This window comes from Artemia sp. Qi Xiang Cuo, chromosome 12, assembly GCF_049724085.1.
Source record: "Artemia sp. Qi Xiang Cuo chromosome 12, ASM4972408v1, whole genome shotgun sequence".
In the NCBI taxonomy this organism is placed as follows: Eukaryota; Metazoa; Arthropoda; class Branchiopoda; order Anostraca; family Artemiidae; genus Artemia; species Artemia sp. Qi Xiang Cuo.
The window spans coordinates 46,422,675-46,439,681 of NC_142805.1; the positions used below are offsets into that span (position 1 = coordinate 46,422,675).

At 36.2% G+C, this 17,007-nt stretch overlaps 1 protein-coding gene across 2 annotated transcripts in view; it reads right to left on the reverse strand.

The window, feature by feature from the left end:
- Positions 1–3,536: 3,536 nt before the first annotated feature.
- Positions 3,537–17,007, reverse strand: part of ArfGAP1 (ADP-ribosylation factor GTPase-activating protein 1) — a 44,091-nt gene continuing 30,620 nt past the window's right edge. For both annotated transcript variants that reach the window (XM_089098265.1, XM_089098264.1), the window contains 2 exons: positions 12,254–12,319; positions 3,537–7,334 (listed from right to left, as the gene is read on the reverse strand). In XM_089098265.1, coding sequence (XP_088954391.1) covers positions 7,121–7,334; positions 12,254–12,319 — 280 coding nt within the window. In that variant the 3' untranslated portion in view covers positions 3,537–7,120. The remainder of the gene's footprint in view (positions 7,335–12,253; positions 12,320–17,007) is intronic.

The window sequence follows — 17,007 nt, forward strand, 5'->3', positions numbered from 1 at the left end:
GAAAATGGCGATCGAGTCTACAAGATATTCGGGAGTTTAGAGTAGCTGACGGATCAAATAACCTTATGATAGTCAAACTCTGCTTAAAGTTAAAGAAGATATGCAACAAAAGTATAGTCCCCAACCCCGTTTTTGACTCTTTGAAACTCCAAGACAAGACACATTAAAACGAAATTTCACAATGGAGCTATACGATAAATTTGCATCCCTGTCCGTACCAGAGGAAGCTGAATGCGAAACAGTATGGTAAGCCATGAAGGAATGCTACCACGAAATAGATAAATCAACCCTAGGCGCCCGTAGGAGCAACTAAAGACCAGTGGCCGTCCGAGCAAACGAGGCATCTAATAGAAGAAAAAAAGAAGATACATCATAAGGAAACGGCCGAAAAATAGAGACGGCTCTGTCAGAGATCCATTGGGGGTGCTGGTGACAGAATAGAATACAGTCAACGAAGTATGTGCAATAAATTCTGAAAATTTACTGAACAGACCTCCCTACAAAAAAGAGCCCTCTGACATTCCAGAGATTCCCATCTTCCCCCTGAATATGAGCACGGATCCGCCTTCTGCCAGTGAGATACGAGAAACATCAGAGAAACTGAAAATCACCGGGGCTGGACCGCATATCCGCAGAGATGATAAAGGCATCAACATCCTCTCTTTGGTCTTTACTCTTCACTCGGATCGGGTTGGACAACAGCCAAAGTACCATCAGACTGGAAACGCAGCACACTCATCAGGATATTCAAAAAAAAAAAAAAAAAAGGACACGCTACCGAGCAGGCAACTGGCGGAGTTTAAGTTTACTGTCAATACCTGAGTAGATGCTCTCACATATCATCCTACAGAGGATACGAACACAACTTGATCAGCACCTCCAAGACGAACAGTATAGCTTCCGGCCAAATCACTCACGTGCGAACCTTATATTCACACTCAGACTTCTAACTGAAGAAAGCAGAGAGTGGATTTCGAAAATCTATATGATATTTATGGACTTCAAGGAGGCATTCGACTCCGTAGATCGTGAAAGCCTATGGAAGGTTCTAATTCATTATGAAATCCCTGAAAAAATAGTGACGATTATTACCGTCATGTAAGAGGTTAGCGAATGCATCATCAAGAAACCAGAAGGCCAAATTCGTCTCTTCCGGATTTTGTCAGGAGTAAAACAAGGTTATGTTGTATCACCATTACTTTTTGCGATAATGATTGATTACATCCTGCGGGACAAAGAGACAGGAGGCATCAGATTCAGCCCTGAAGTCCAGGTCTATAACATTGACTTTGCAGACCACATACAGTACTTGAGTCAAGCAAAAAGTGGCTTCAAGAATTACTAGACAAGGTCACGGTAAAGGCAAGCCATCTTGGCCTACGTGTGAATGCTGGGAAAACCAAATGCATGGCGACAAGCGAGTCTCCTCTGTCCATTAAATGTGGCGACCAAGATGTTAAACAAGTTGTCCAGTTTAAATAACTAGGAAGTCTCATCGAGAACACTGGCTCGACAGAGAAAGAAGTGCTCGCCGAAACAGGAGAGACAAATGGCGCCTTCAACAAACTACGTCAAGTATAGAGATCTCAGATATTTTCTCTGTACCTGAAGCTATACATTTTTAGCGGCAATCATGGCACCTGAATCAAGAACAAAAGAGAAGAGTCCTAGCTTTTGAAAACTCGTGTTTTCGCAGAATATTGAATATACACAGGTAACAGAAGATGATAAACCAGACCATCCGTGAAATGACGCGACAACCTTTAATAACCAAAATCATCAGAGTCAGAAGGTGGAGGTATTTGGGACACGTCCCATGTATGGACGACCTTAGACTCCCAAAAGCCGCTTAACATTGGCAACCACTAGGAAATCGTAGCCGGGGAAGACCCAGAAACACACCAAGCCGGACCAACAGAGGGATCTACGCAACTTGCATACCTCTGTTCTACCAGAAAGGGAGGTCATCACTATGGCAGTAAGCCTGAGGGAAGATTGGAAGCTCCTCCTTGATGCCCTGGGTGCCTCAGCAGGCACAGGCGAACTAAGGTCTCACTGCCCTATATTTGTTCAATAGCAAACGGGTGTACCGTCCGACTGATTGTTGAAATGCTTTGACTATATTTGGAGTGTACAACCGTTAGGTTCGGCATTTTGTGTAAACAGAAGAGTTTCCACTTGTTTGTCTTCACGGTTAAGTGTGACAATAAAGGAGAGAATTTGCACAATGGGAAAGATGTTAATAGTTGTAAAATTATCAAAATAAAAATCGTAGAGTTCCGGTTTACAGAAATGAATAGACCTAAGGAGCCAGGGTGCAAAACGTGTTTTCATTTTAATGTCTTTTTATACTCTTAAGAAAATTTCAAGCCATGCACGACGTTAGGCATGGAGTTCCTTCGTCCGCACCAAGCCAAAGAATCCAAGGTGTCGCACATTACTAGGCATATGATGAACAAGTAATCGGGTAATCGTGATACAGGCACGAACCCATTAATCAATCACAGGGGGGCCCAACATTTTAATGACAACTAGGTAAAAAATTCGAGGGTAGTGACTTGCAGTCATCTCCCCCACCCATATGTCTGTTTAAGTTTGTTCCTGTTAAGACAATTTTGTTCACAGTCATCTGCACTCTGATTTGGTACGTGTCATTCTTTTGCCACGACATCTTGGATTTGTTCATTTTGAAGGATACTGGAAAATCTAAGGAAGTTGTGCATCTTTCACAATTGGCCTGCGGGTTCAGCGCTCTGGTTGTGGATTACTAATGAGCTTTCCGGCCCTCATTTGAACAGGGAACATTGTCCTTCTACAAAAAAGGCTAAAAATTAATATCCATGCTATTTTTGCAACTTATTAGCCACCTAATGTTCAAAATAGTTATCTCCCAGTGACAAAGGAAATCTCTGAGGGATATAAAAGAAACGAACTTGCAAATCTATAATCAAGTGCTGACCGAAAAACTTGTCAATCCCCCCCCCCTATGCATTTAGGATATTTTGTGGCATGGTTTTAATGACATTAAAACATTTCAAAACATGTTGGGTTAAAGTATAAATTGCCGTGCCTAAAATGAAAGAACAGTTCTCATGTTTCAATAGTTCTACAGGAGAGTGGAACTGACGTAATTTTTTTAATTTATGGTATATAGCATACAAAATTTGGTTAGGTGGTCTTTAAGCTAAAGGTAACTTTTCCTGTCCACCAAATGTGCATCTCAAAATGCAGTCAGTGGAATACGATCCGCTACAAGTAGATTTCTCTGTTTGTAACTCACTTATAGGACAATGTCCATGAGGGCCAATTATGAACACAAATCACAAGCAGCTTAAAAAGATACCGGATTTGACGAGTTTTTGTCAAAACTGGAAGAAAACACGCTTATAATTAATAATAATGAAAAAAATATTCAAGTATTCCGGTCAATTTTAACTAATGGGTGACGGGAACAGCTTCAACTCCAACCTAAGAAAAGTTTTTTTTTTCGTAATACCTACTGTGATCCAAATAGCTAAAAAGGCAATACAAACCATTAAACCATATATTTTGACTAAAATAGAACATGATTAAAATAACTTGAACATTATGGAACTAATTAAATCACAAGAACTAACGGCAGACATAAATTAAAATTACTTTCATTCAAAACAAAACAAAACAAAAACTTTTTTTTTAGCTAAAATAGCAAATTAATCTTCCCCAGAGACATCTAATACAAAGGCACAGTATAACATCCTGTTGCGTAGCAGAACTGTAGCATATGTTTTAATTCTTTATAAGTATAGACCTAGTAGTTTACAGGATGGTTTAATCTTCAATGTTTTTTTTATAATCATGTGGCTGAATTTCTTTCTTTTTAGTTTGGGTAAAAAAAAGTATTGTTATTTTTCTTTCATGATCATAAGCACCATTGACATGTTCTCGAAAATTAGTATACTTAAAAAAATACATTAAAAACTGACGGAAACAGCTTTTAAGGTAACATTTTTTTAAAGTACTGAAATCTTGGTTGACTTGAATTTTAATCTGTCCATTATTGAAACTCAAAGAAAAATTTCATATTAATTTATCGTTCATGATTGAAAATAAAATAAAAACGATACAGCATATTACCAAAAACCGACATACCTAGGAAAACCCCAAAGTGAATAACCCCTATAGTCAGGAGCACCAAGTCACGAAAATGTCTTTTTTTAAACAAGAATTTCTTTCTCTTTTTAAAAAACTATAAGATAAAAAAATAGTATTTCTCAAAATATAGGGGGGGGGGAGGGTAATTTGGTTGTTTTTTTTTTACTGAAAATACGCAAAACGTATTTATAGGGGAGGAGATTGGTCTCCTTACAAATTTTTGCCCATGCCTGTAATGAAGACTTCTCCAGGACTTATCATGAATTGTCTTGAGCAATTTACAGCAGAGAATGTAACTAGTCGGCTTAAAAAAAAAAAAAACTGAACGTTGATTTCAAGGTGTTGCTCATCCAGGTTTTTGGAAGGAAATCTCTATTTGTACTTACAAGTGAAAGTAATTCAGGAAAATGATAGAAGAACATTTACATTTGTTTTCTTTTAATAAACAGGCAAGCTAAAAGTAAGCTTTCAACATTTTGGTTATAATAGATGTCGAATTCTGTTTCATCAGCCGGATTCCAGGTCGCTCGACGAAAATGAAAAAAAAAAAGTCCTATTGGCGAACGTTTATTCACCTCTGCCTTTGTTTAAAGTTTTTTTCTTTAACTGCACTAGTAAGAATGTACAATTGATAACATGTATAAGAAAGGTATTTAAAAAATTGTTCTCTTAGAATTTTCTAGGAATGGTTCAGGAAACTTTGTTTTCAATCGGGCATGCATCCAACGTTTAGATGGCAATGGCGCTTAATCTTTCTAACTGAACAGAATTTACACTCTTCTGTCAGAACTTATCTAAACAATTTAATAGATACTAATTAGACAGATAACCTTCTGTGTTCATTTTCACAACTAACGATTACTAAATGAAAGAGCGTTAATATCATCTCACCTCAGGTTTTATAAAAACAAGACCTCTATCTTACCAAAAGTAAAAAAAATTACTCTTAGCTCCTCCCTAACAAAAGTGGCCAATCTTGAAGACCCAAGCAGAAAATTAACAACACAAATAAAAACTACACACACACACATAGTTCCCCAAAATCTACTGATATGCAGTCATTCATTACTGTCAAATGATTATAACTGATTACAAATTTGTAATATTTATTTAGCTTAAAGTCAAATAGCTCCAAAAATAACATAAGCGTTCCATCGGTATCATCTGGAAATTTGGAAACCGACATATAATACAATCATCTTCGAAATTCTCTAAACAATATCAAGCTGAATTGGCAATGTCACAACTGAACAAAAGAAATCTATTCACAACAGATTAACTCAATGAACAATGGCAGAATCTTAATTTACATCCGTAGTTTCCTTCTCTTTGGAAAAAAGGTAGAAGGCAGTTATTTTAGAATTTGTAGTCAGCGGGAGATCATAATCACCCATAAAGCTGAACAACTGGTGAAATGGGTCAAAACAAAAATTTCTCCATTTTTCCCAAAAAAATCCTAATTCTTGAAAAAGCGATTTTCTCTTCTAATGACTCCCCGCAATAACAATATCCTGAGCGGTAGCTCACCAATTTGGCACGAAGAAATAAAAAGATACAGCAATACAAACGTAGAATTGTTGATACATCCATTATTATCCGGAAGCTACAACGATAGGATACCTAGCGAAGCATCTAGGTTTTGCTAAATTACAAATAAGACCCTAAATACTTAATACAATCCTGCTATGGCAAACGCAAGCCTCTTAAGGTGGGCTCAAAAGAGTGCGATAGGAGGCGCAAACCCAAAGAGAAGGGGAAACTCAAGTTCGTTTCTGAAGGGAAAATAACAGCTACTACCGTCTAACACTACCCAGTAAAATCATAGTCAATCAAAATACGAATATTAGTTGTATTTTTAAAACCCTTTTTTTGGGTTTGCTTCACATTGGGTTAAAGATAAAGGGTCTATTTCTGCCAGCAAGTCACAATATGTATGTTTGTGGAAATTTTATAACAAGCCTATATTCTGTACACTAAAGCATCAGAAATTGTTTGAAAATAAAAGAATATGCCTATTTTCAGAAAATTTCGGGTTGGATCCGAATACACTGGAGCGTTCAACTGAAATCCAGAATCTATTATATGAAAACTGAGCTTGATTCCTATTAAACACAAGTTTTCTCTTTTATCAATTTGTTATAGTCATTGTACAAGCCATAATTTTGACTAAAATAACTATACAGAAATTTGTAGCAAAATGCAGCAAAGCTGTACATTTTATAGCTTTTCAAATTAACTAAATATGACAGCCAATGACAAGGTCTTAGACTAATAACTATAATAAAACAGTGGGACATGAGCTCAGGTTTGTTAATCTTAAGCGGGATATTTATTCTTTAAACAATCCCGTGAGTTCAAAGTTTTACTGAGATTTCTGGTGAACTCCAAAAAAAGGAAAGGTTAGCTTGTGATCCTTATGAGAAAGGCTTTATCATTGTAGTCCTATAATTGTGTTTATGATTTGCGGAAGGATCACGTAAACAGGAAACATTTACATTTTTATCAAGGAAAAGTTACCCAGTGAGCAGATTTCTGTGGGAACCATAGTCTGTTACCTGTCTCCCCGAATCCAAAGCTGACTACTATATTAGATAAAACAAAAGTTTACAAGTTTCTACAAGGTTTTGTATGCCTACAAATTTGAGAAAACTTCAATATGAAATCCAAAAGAAGACGAAAAAGATATTTCAACTATTAGGAAAATTAATAGGCAACAAAACACAATGGGGAAGCTTGACGAAAAAATTTAAACAAAAACTTTGTCACAAGCGTGACTACTATAAAGAGTCACTACTTTGACTACTATGAGCAGTCACGAGACTAATTTTAGCAAAAAAGTTCATAATTTTTGGGAAAAGGAGAATAAACTCCTTCAAAATTAGGCTTTAGATACAACCGCATCAAAATTTATGAAATGAACTGGAATGGCTTGATTCATACCTCCTTAAAGAAAAAAAGCTAAAACAAAACCCTATCCACAAAAGCTTTAACTATTTAGTATTTCCCAGGCTTCTTCATCTAATTCTTCTTTAGTTCTGCCCTTAGGAACTGGTTTTGCAGGCTCTGCTTTCCAGTCCAAAAATCCATCTTTCGTGGGCACTGACGTACTTTTCTTCAAATGTCCATTATTTGATAGGGTTTCAGTATGTGTTGTAGCATAGGAATCCCATTCTAAGCCGTCAGAGCCTCCAACTACAGACCTACAATTGAAAATACCGTTGTACGTAAAATTTCATTAAAATTAATTTCATACGTAAGTCAGAACAAGAAAGGATAACAAAAAAAAAAAAAAAAAAAAAAAAAAAATGTGAAAACAGTGAATAACGCACGGAATACAACCTAATTGGATATTTCGGCTATAGATGCAACAGCCGTCATCAGCGAAATACAATGTAGAACAAACAAAAAGAAAACAAACTTACTCAAAAATCTCATCGATAAAATAACTATTTATATATAATTACACGGAAAGATTAGCATAAAAATGAAAAAGGTAAAAAAAAGATCTTCCGAAGTATGAGCTTCTAAAGTTGAATACCCACTGTTAAAAATATTCTCATTGGCCTGTTTTGGGACTTGTTATAACTCAACAATGGTTTAAACTCTACAGTTTAAAACAAAAGATCACTATAATACAACTTACCCCTCCCAATTATTGAGTTGGCTTTATCTTAATAATACTGATATCTCTTGATTTTTTAATAAATAGCATTTATTGACGGGTAGACATATACTCGATCCAATTCAAAATGACCTGTTTATACTGGTTCTAATAAAGCAAAATGCCACATTCAAAATACTTCATACTATTGAAATCTTAACTGCTTAAGCATAGATAACATCTACATCCATTTAGGCAGGTCAGAACTCTACTTGGAAACTTTACGTTAACATAATATTTATCTTTAATAAAATACAATGCAATACTCAAGCTATTTCATAATTATGAAACCTCAGCTATTTGGGAAAAGTTAAGAATCACATTAGTTTATGTGGAACAGCTTGTGAATTTGCACGATGGACTTTATGCAGGTCATAACTTCACTGAAAATTTCGCTAGAATATAATAATATGTGTAGAAAGCTCTGAAAATAAAACAAAGAAAACCTAATATTTAGAAACTTATTTTGATTTGATTTTCGTTTACTAAGTCAAAATTGGCTATTAAACGTAATAATAAAATAAAAAATAATTTCATTTACGCAACTGGCAAAATAATTAATAATTATAAAAACAAGAAGTATTAAAAACAAATATAACAGGCTAAAATCTTTGTTTTAGAAAAACAATATCTTGTTTCATTTTGCTATCGAAATGATTTTTGATAATCGGCAAAAAAGAACAAAAATATCTTCCTATTGAAGTATAAATGTAACCCGAAAAAAAAGAGAAATTAAATAAACAACCATAGCAAACAAACATACAATAGATACTAATGTAAATGAATAAATAAACCTTAAAACGAGGGAAGGCAGTATTTATAAATTTCTCATCTTATAATTTCAGTGTTTCTGGTGTGTGAACTTTCTATTTTTCTTTCTTGATACATTCGGTGATAGGTTGACTTAATAAACTTGTTTAATTAACGGTTGTTAACTGCACGGGAATTCCCCCCCACTTCAAAGGGGTTTCTTTTAGTGGTATGATGATTCACGGGGAAGTACAAAACTTGCCTGTAAACCAGGCCCGTATCATTTTCAGAGTTTAAGACAATGAAAATATATATAAATAGTATTTTAACATATTTGCGCTACAGTTGGCAAATTATCCTTATTCCCTTTTCAAAAGAATATTGATAGTTGGGTTTGAAAAAACATGCAATAAAAGACTGTTGCCAAGACTTTAGACCATTCAACATGTGCTTAGTCAAGCCATTAACATTTTTTTTTTGCCACCAATTGTTTTAGAAAGGCAATTTTAGGCATATTGGCAGTTACAGGTCTTGGCATTAAAACACATTTCTGACTCTTGCTTTTCTGTGTGATCATAAAGACACTCCTTAAGCAATAGCATTATTACAATAAAAAAAAAAAAAAAAATTCTGCAGTGCGGTAATAAATATATTTATTTTTAATTTCTAAAATTGTCACTTCTAAAACATACAAAAAGATTCTTTTCACTTGAGTAAAGTCATCAACTGATTGGTGAATTAAAACCATTTTTCTTCTCATCCATACTCACAATCCTCCAGGAAAAATTTCTTAGGGTTTGCTTCTACCTCCACGACAGAATAGTTTTTATGGGCGCGCAGGAACACATATAGTCATGACGTTATATTCACGTTACGTATTCCCCTGCTACAACCCCACTAAATATGACGTAGATAATCTCGGAGACCACACTGCCTTTCCATGACGATAAAATATAAGTTCAAATAGGGATAAAAATCCTTTTTAATAGACAGTGTATAGAAATTTCACAAAAAATACCAGATATTTCGGTCAAATATACAGTGACCAGTTTTACTACTGATGACGGTCACTGTATATGTGACCGAAATAGCTGGTATTTTTTGTGAATTTCTATACACTGTCTATTAAAAAGTATTTTATCCTTATTTTGAACGTTTATTTTATCCAACCCCACTGCCTAGCGCAGTAGTCAGAGTAGTTTTATGTTATGCCAGAACATGGTATTAACTATTGGGGATAATCCTATTCCAAGATTTTCCTGAAGGTTTAAGCTACCAGGGTTTTGGCCCATAGCTATAGCATATACTTTATTTCACTTACAAATAGGCAAGCCTACCAATAAACTTCCCTATTACTACAACATATAATTTTACATTTACAAAACGTAGCTGATTACAGAACATATGCTTGTACTGAACTAGGCTTTCCCGATTCTGTTGGTTTGTTTTATTTTTATACTTAATTTCTAATGAAAAGTTGTTGCATAATGTGAAATAACATCCATTAAAAACGAGCAAGATTTTATATGCAGCATAAGACTCAATTTTGCCCCATTAAGAGGGGGGGGGGGGGCTGAAATGCAATTGTCATAGTAACGACCATTACATTTGGAACGGGGAATTGGATGGCACTACTTAATTTGTTATTATATTGTACTCTTTTGTTTCTGCTATTATAGACTGTTAACTTCTGAGTTACCTTCTCAGCAGGGGCCTCCCCCAGCCCACTCCACGCGTCCCCAGGTGACAGATAGGGGAACTTCCTACAGATATGTAGGATACCTCCATGGAGATGGGAGGCGTGAACCAAGGGTGGACCCAGTTTCTGGGGGTCTTGAAATATAGCTGGAACACCCTCACCCGGGGGACATAAATACAGGTGGAAGAGGAGGATGGCCTCTCTGATACGCACTGGGCAGGGCCCACCGGCCTGTCGACACGTCCCGCCAGTCACAATCCACTTCCCCAGCAACGGGTAAATTGTTGATGATGCAGGATGCCATATGGGCACATTACCCGTAGGAGATATAGTCGGCCACTGCTAGGGACAGAGAGTAGTGGCTTACCGCTGTCCTGACGTCAGCCAAGAAACCCCTTTTTTCACTTTTATGATGATTATGAGCAAACAAATGAATATGAGAACCAGTGCTACCGCGTCCGGGGAAACCGACGATGCTAACGCGTCCGAGGAAGCCGACGATGCTACCGCGTCCGGGGCAACCGATGATACGACGACCGCAAATCACGCGAATACCTCCACTCTGACAACTCCACCCTTGGAGGCCATTTTATAACCTAAATCGACTTTATCAATTGGTACCCTCAACATCAAAACACTTGCAAAACAAGGAAAAAAAGGTACTCCTCCTGAGAGAGATAAAACGTTACAACTGGGACGTAGTCAGCCTATTCGAAACCCACCTTCCAGTCACCAGCGAAGAAAAACTTGGTGACGCTACTCTTATACAGTCATGACACACTGATGGGAAACACCGGCAGGGATTTGGCTTCCTATTCTCCAGTAAGGCTATGAGATCATTAATCGCAGCAACACCCATCTCTGAACGCCTGATCATGATCCACCTGAAAGGCTCACCAGTGAATCTCACAATCATCCAAGTATATGCACCCGACTCTAGCAGAGATGACGAAGAATCTGAAAATTCCTATCTTCAACTTCAGTGTCTAGTGGAATCCGTGTCAAAAAAAGATACAGCTTTTGTCATCGGGGACTTCAACGCCATTGTCGGTGACGACCGACGTAAAACAACCTGGACCTCCCCAGATGGAAGGACTTGGAATCTAATATATTACATCCTCGTATATAGACGCTGGAAATCTTCCACCACAAACACAGTCACTTTGGCTGGCGGCGACTTCAATAGCGACCACTCGCTTTTTATGACTTCATTTAAACTACGTCTAAAAGCCGCCGCAAAACTCTCCAAAAAGCCCCCCCCCCCAGATTCAAAGTAGACCTCTTAAAAGAAGACTATCCGACAAAAATACACCGATACTCGTTCCGAAAGAATTTATGAACTCCTCTCTACGTCCCCGCTAACTCTATTAAAGGATGACATCGATAATCTTGTGAAGAGATTATGGATAGGTCGCAGGTTATATGCGATGTCACCCAGTTGACCCTGGGAGACCAAAAGGCGGACCAAAAACCTAGGATCACGGATGAGATAATCTCACTATGCGAAGAAAAACGCAACCACACTAACAAACTAGATAGAGAAAGTCGGGATAGGTGCAAGCGATTGAAAAGTGTGGTAGAGAAAACCACTCGCCGTACTCGCCGCTCCTACATAAGGGAACAATGTGAGCGATGCGAAATTGCATTCAAGAAAGACTTTTTATATCTAATGAACACGTCTCTGCGATTGCGCAGATTGGATAAAGGCTCACTAGAGGACTACTAGGAACATAAAATTTGTTTTATTAAATTCCAGTATACCTACATTGTGCTACTGGAAATGGCGGTATATTTCCTGAGCTAGGAATCGAATAATTTGATTTTCTTACATAAAGAATAACAAATAAACATAAAATCTTCAAATAGCATTAAAAGCCCGGGATTCACACATTTTAGCAGAATTCTATAGAAAGAAATGTTCAAGGAATATAGCAGATGCAAAGTACTCTTTAATAGAAACAGATTTGAAGAAGCTGTGTAGAAAAAGAATGCAAGTGTATCTCACTCACCCTTGATTTGGTGTCCATGCAATATTTTCACTCGCATCATCATCTAATTGCTGATAGTTTTCACTCCTAGAGTAAAATTAAAGTTTTGTCAGTATCTTAAACAGCATAGATAGTTACTACTAATGCAACGATTAATCGGATTGTTTTCAACCAATCGGAATCATATCGAGATTAAAGTGAATTTTCCCAATTCTTCAAATGATTAAATGATTCCACTGTGTAATTCAGCTTTTCGTAAAAAAGAGCGTAACTCATTTTTTTCTTCAAATATACTTGACCTCTCTGAGACTGGACATCAAATTTGTTTGCAACGATACGCAGTCAGTAGAACTGCTTGATCAGCCGCTTTATGAAACAGGTTAATTGAATAATAACAGAATAATTGTTAATGCTTGACAATATTTGCTTTTTGTCAGTTAGGTATTATTTATATGTATTAATTATGAAAGTTAAGTTGCAACAGTGACATCAAGTGTTTAGCATATTATTTTTTTTTGCTGGATTTTTTGTTTTTTTTTTTTTTTTTTTTTTTTTTTTGTAATATATCCTAATTACGATTTTAATTTGTTTTCATATAAATATAAAAATCGTGAACTGCGACCATGCATCTACGCAGGACTGTATCTCACGAGGTAACACAGCTTCTAAAATAGGCAAATTACACTGAAAATCTAAGATACGGGATAGAAAATTGCAGAGATTCCATAATTCTGTGGAACACTTACTAAAAATGGCTAAACTGTAAGAATTATTGATTGGAAACACCAAAAAATATACCTTCTGAAATGCAAAATGGGGAAGTTTGAGCTACAAAGTAGAACTAAACATAGATACCGCCTGATTAGCTGTGAGGTATTTCAAAACTAAGTGAAATTTTCAATATGACATTGGTTAGAAAAGGTGGAAATTGAACGATCAGCAATTGGACGTTTGTATTCCAATAAAGGCCATCTCAGAATGTAGATTACCTGCCAAACATAGATTAGTATTAGTCCCCTTCACTTTAATAGCATCTTCCCCCCCCCCCCCCAAAAAAAATAAATAAAAAAAAATAAAAAAATGCCACCTCCCCTACAAAAATCCTTGACTTCTGCCTCAGAATTCAAGAAGTCAACGTTTAAATATTGTTCGTGCAAATTCCAGGAATACAAGTTGTTAATACATACGATCTTGTCCAACAACGGAGTTTTTATTAGACTTTTTCAGAATTGGACAGTAGAGTAAAAATATGGTTTTGAAGCTATCCAGTCTTCGTAGGAGTTTCTTTTCAATGTTTGAAAAAGGAAAAATCTTAGAAAAACCTCAAATATAAGAGGTTTTAGAGGTGTCCCTCTGGTCTACTCTATCGCTTATGAGCACGCCTCTGCGAATGCACAGATAGGATAAAAGCTCATTAGAGGACTACTAGGAACATAAGATTAAGATATAAGATGCCTTCTAAAATGCAAAATGGGGAAGCTTGTCTAAAAAGTAGAACTAAAAATAGGTGCCGCCTGATTAGCAGTGAGGTATTTCAAAACAATATGAAATTTCCAATATGACATTGGTAAGAAAAGGTTAAAACTTTGGAATTTGAACGATCAGTAACTGGACGTTTGTATTCCAACAAGGGCCAGCTCATTCAAGAAACTATGAAAATAAAAGCTACAATTACCAGAACGGCACCCGTAAGAGGGGCCTACTGCTTCTCTTCATTTTGCACACTTTCAAGTTTCCTCATGTAAAATCTAAAAGTATTTTAAATCCAGTGATTTACTTCGCAGATTTGTATCATCAAAAAATTTATTACTTTATTCATTAAGAAATACATTAACAAGCCGATCAACCTTGAAAGGCTTAGGCTGCAGCCGAACGCGTATGCATGATTTTTGTACAGGCGGGGAGGAGGGCAAATTCTTAAAATACAAACCAGTAATATGATACACACCAGAGAATTGTTAACATTTTGATATCACTCGGGAACCTATTCCCAAAGACCCCCTGCGTAAGTACGGCATTAGTTAAAAATGATAAAAGAAGAAGACCAAAAATATTAAATTAACAGCGATAATGAAACTGAACACGTTTCCACTTAGATAAAATATCGGGAATAAAAATATAGAAAAATGATAATTCCCAAGTTGTATCGCAAGAACTTGGTAGATTATGTGGTATTAACTGATAAACAATTATGTAATTGGTGCGCTGGATTAAGGATTTTTTGTCTGAGAGGGTGAGGGTTCGAATCCTAGTATATCCAATTATTTGGGTTTGGACGGGGGTCAGTGGCGTGACGCTGTAGGCTCAGCCAGAGTCGACCCAGCTCTAAATGGGTACCTGGAGAAATCTGGGCAAGATAAACAAGAAGTTAGTGCGAAAGCACAGGATGGTTGGCGCCCAACCCCCATTGCACTCTCTGGCTGAAGGGCCAAGAAACGGAGATCAGCACCGCCGGTAGAGACTGTTAAGTCCAATGCCGTATTCTTTACCTTTTACCTTTACCAATTATATAATAATTAGTCAGTTTATCTACAGCTGGCTTTTAAACATAAAGAAATATACAAACTTTTAATTACTAATCAGGGACATACAAAGGTAACGCTCAGGTAAGTGACCCAAAAATTGATGGAATTTCTGCAATTTCTTCATTTTTATTCTTTCTATTGTCACCTGGGGTTATGCATGGTTTTTAAAAAAAAGCAAGGTTTTCACGCTCTTAAGGCGGTAGAGCAGAGGTATTTACGGAAATATTAGCTGTTTTCATCAATAATAGCATCAATGGCGGAGGGAGGAAGTTAGAAGGGAAGTATTTGACCCCCGCTCCTAAGATTTTTTGTCCATCCCCCTTAGCTTTTGAAAAACACTTTTCTGCCCATCCCCCTAATCTCCGTGAATTGACGCCACTAATCTTCAAGTATTCGTTCACTGGCTAAGAGAGGATCTTTCTTTGAACTAAAAATAAAATTTGGACTAAAAACTGATCTCTTTAAATCTTTATTTTTATTGGCAAAAAAAATGACCCAGTTTCAACAAGTCTACTGAAAATGGGACTAAGTACATTTCCCTGTATTCCTTACTTTTTGTTTTATTTTATCTATTTATTATTTTTTACATTTCTTTACTATTTATTATCATATTAAGGAATATTTATTATTGGTTTCTGATTTATTTATATTTGAATTTTATTAATAACCTGTCTTACAATAAACAGAAAAAGACAGAACACAAACTAGAAAAGAAAGAAAACGCAAAAACTGGCAAGAAAAACAAATACAAACAGAAAGAACTACATAATAACACAACTATTTGAGTAGGTGGGCCCACTGGTGATCCAGGAGCTCTAGTTTTTTCACGTAATTCTGAATTACCTCCTCCAAGGCACTCAGAGGCTCAACAATCCATATTTCGCCTGCAATATGGCAGTTTCTAACAAAAGGCGGCACTTGAAGAAGATATCGGGAATACTTGAAAAATACCGACCTTATGTCTTTCTTGTTTCATGCACTCAGGAGCTTCCAAAAAGGAGACAGGTACAAGACATGAGGCAAAGCTACTGCATTATAAAGACACAACTTATAATCAACACGACCAGAACTACCGACAAATACAACCATCCACGTCAATCGGTTAACATATTAGATTTTTTCAAAAAACGGGAATAAATTTCTATAATCAAGATAATTTCGAGCCTTTTAAACTAAAAGCTCACACTTACTCTTTATTACATCAGGCGGATCCTTTATTACATACATATACTTTAAAGAAGTATTACGAGCACTTAGCGGAAAACTTAGTAGAAATTTAAGATATCTAGAATACGCAACTTTAATTTGAGATGAAGCAGAAGATGGAGAAGTTTTCAAAATCACCGCAAGAACGCTAATCAAAGGTAGAACCGTCGACTGATACAGTCTAGCTAGAACATCCCTTCTCATATTGCCCTGCAGATGAACGAGGGAGCCGAATGTCTTTCTTATCTTAATTTCCGGATGGCTTATTATTAAAAGAGATGATGGTCTTTTTACAGTAGAATATAGGTCACCTAGGTATATCACAGTCATGGAAAATCCGATCATTACAGCAATCAGGAGGAGGAGAACCAAGAGGGTCATTAATCACAAAATACTGGCATTTCGCTATGTTAATTTCTAGACCTTTTTTCTTCAACTCATTCGCTAAAATCTTAAAATTTTCAACCAACACAGTCTTCGACCAAAAAGTAAAATAATGTCATCAGCATAAGCCAAATAACTAATTTCAACTGCTAAGTAAATCAGAGAGGTTTTTAATGAAGCAAAACAATCTTTTAGACACGAATTGAAAATAAACGACGATAATATAATCCCCTCCTAACTGCTGCTTCATCAGCAGAAATTATAGATCCCGAGGCAACGCGAACTTTATAAATAATACTTTATAAATACGATCTTTATAAATAAATGCGAATATTTATAAATAATTTTTATTTATTTATGGTTTCTTTATTATACTTTGTTTTCTTACTTTTATATTATTTTAGATTTTTTTTTTATTCCGATAGCTTTGTCTAGACTGTTTTACTCCGAGACTTCTGTCGAGATAAATTCGAACTAGGCAATCAAATAGAATCAGTCGCAGATTTATCGTTTTGCCTTGTGCACTTTTTTCAATAATACCGGTTTTTACAGAAGAGGGGGGGGGGGGCTTTCAAGAAAAGCGAGAATAATAATCTTAAATCATTGAATTTCCATAGATCAAAAATTCATATAAAAAATTTGCTACCCTTGGTAGACCCA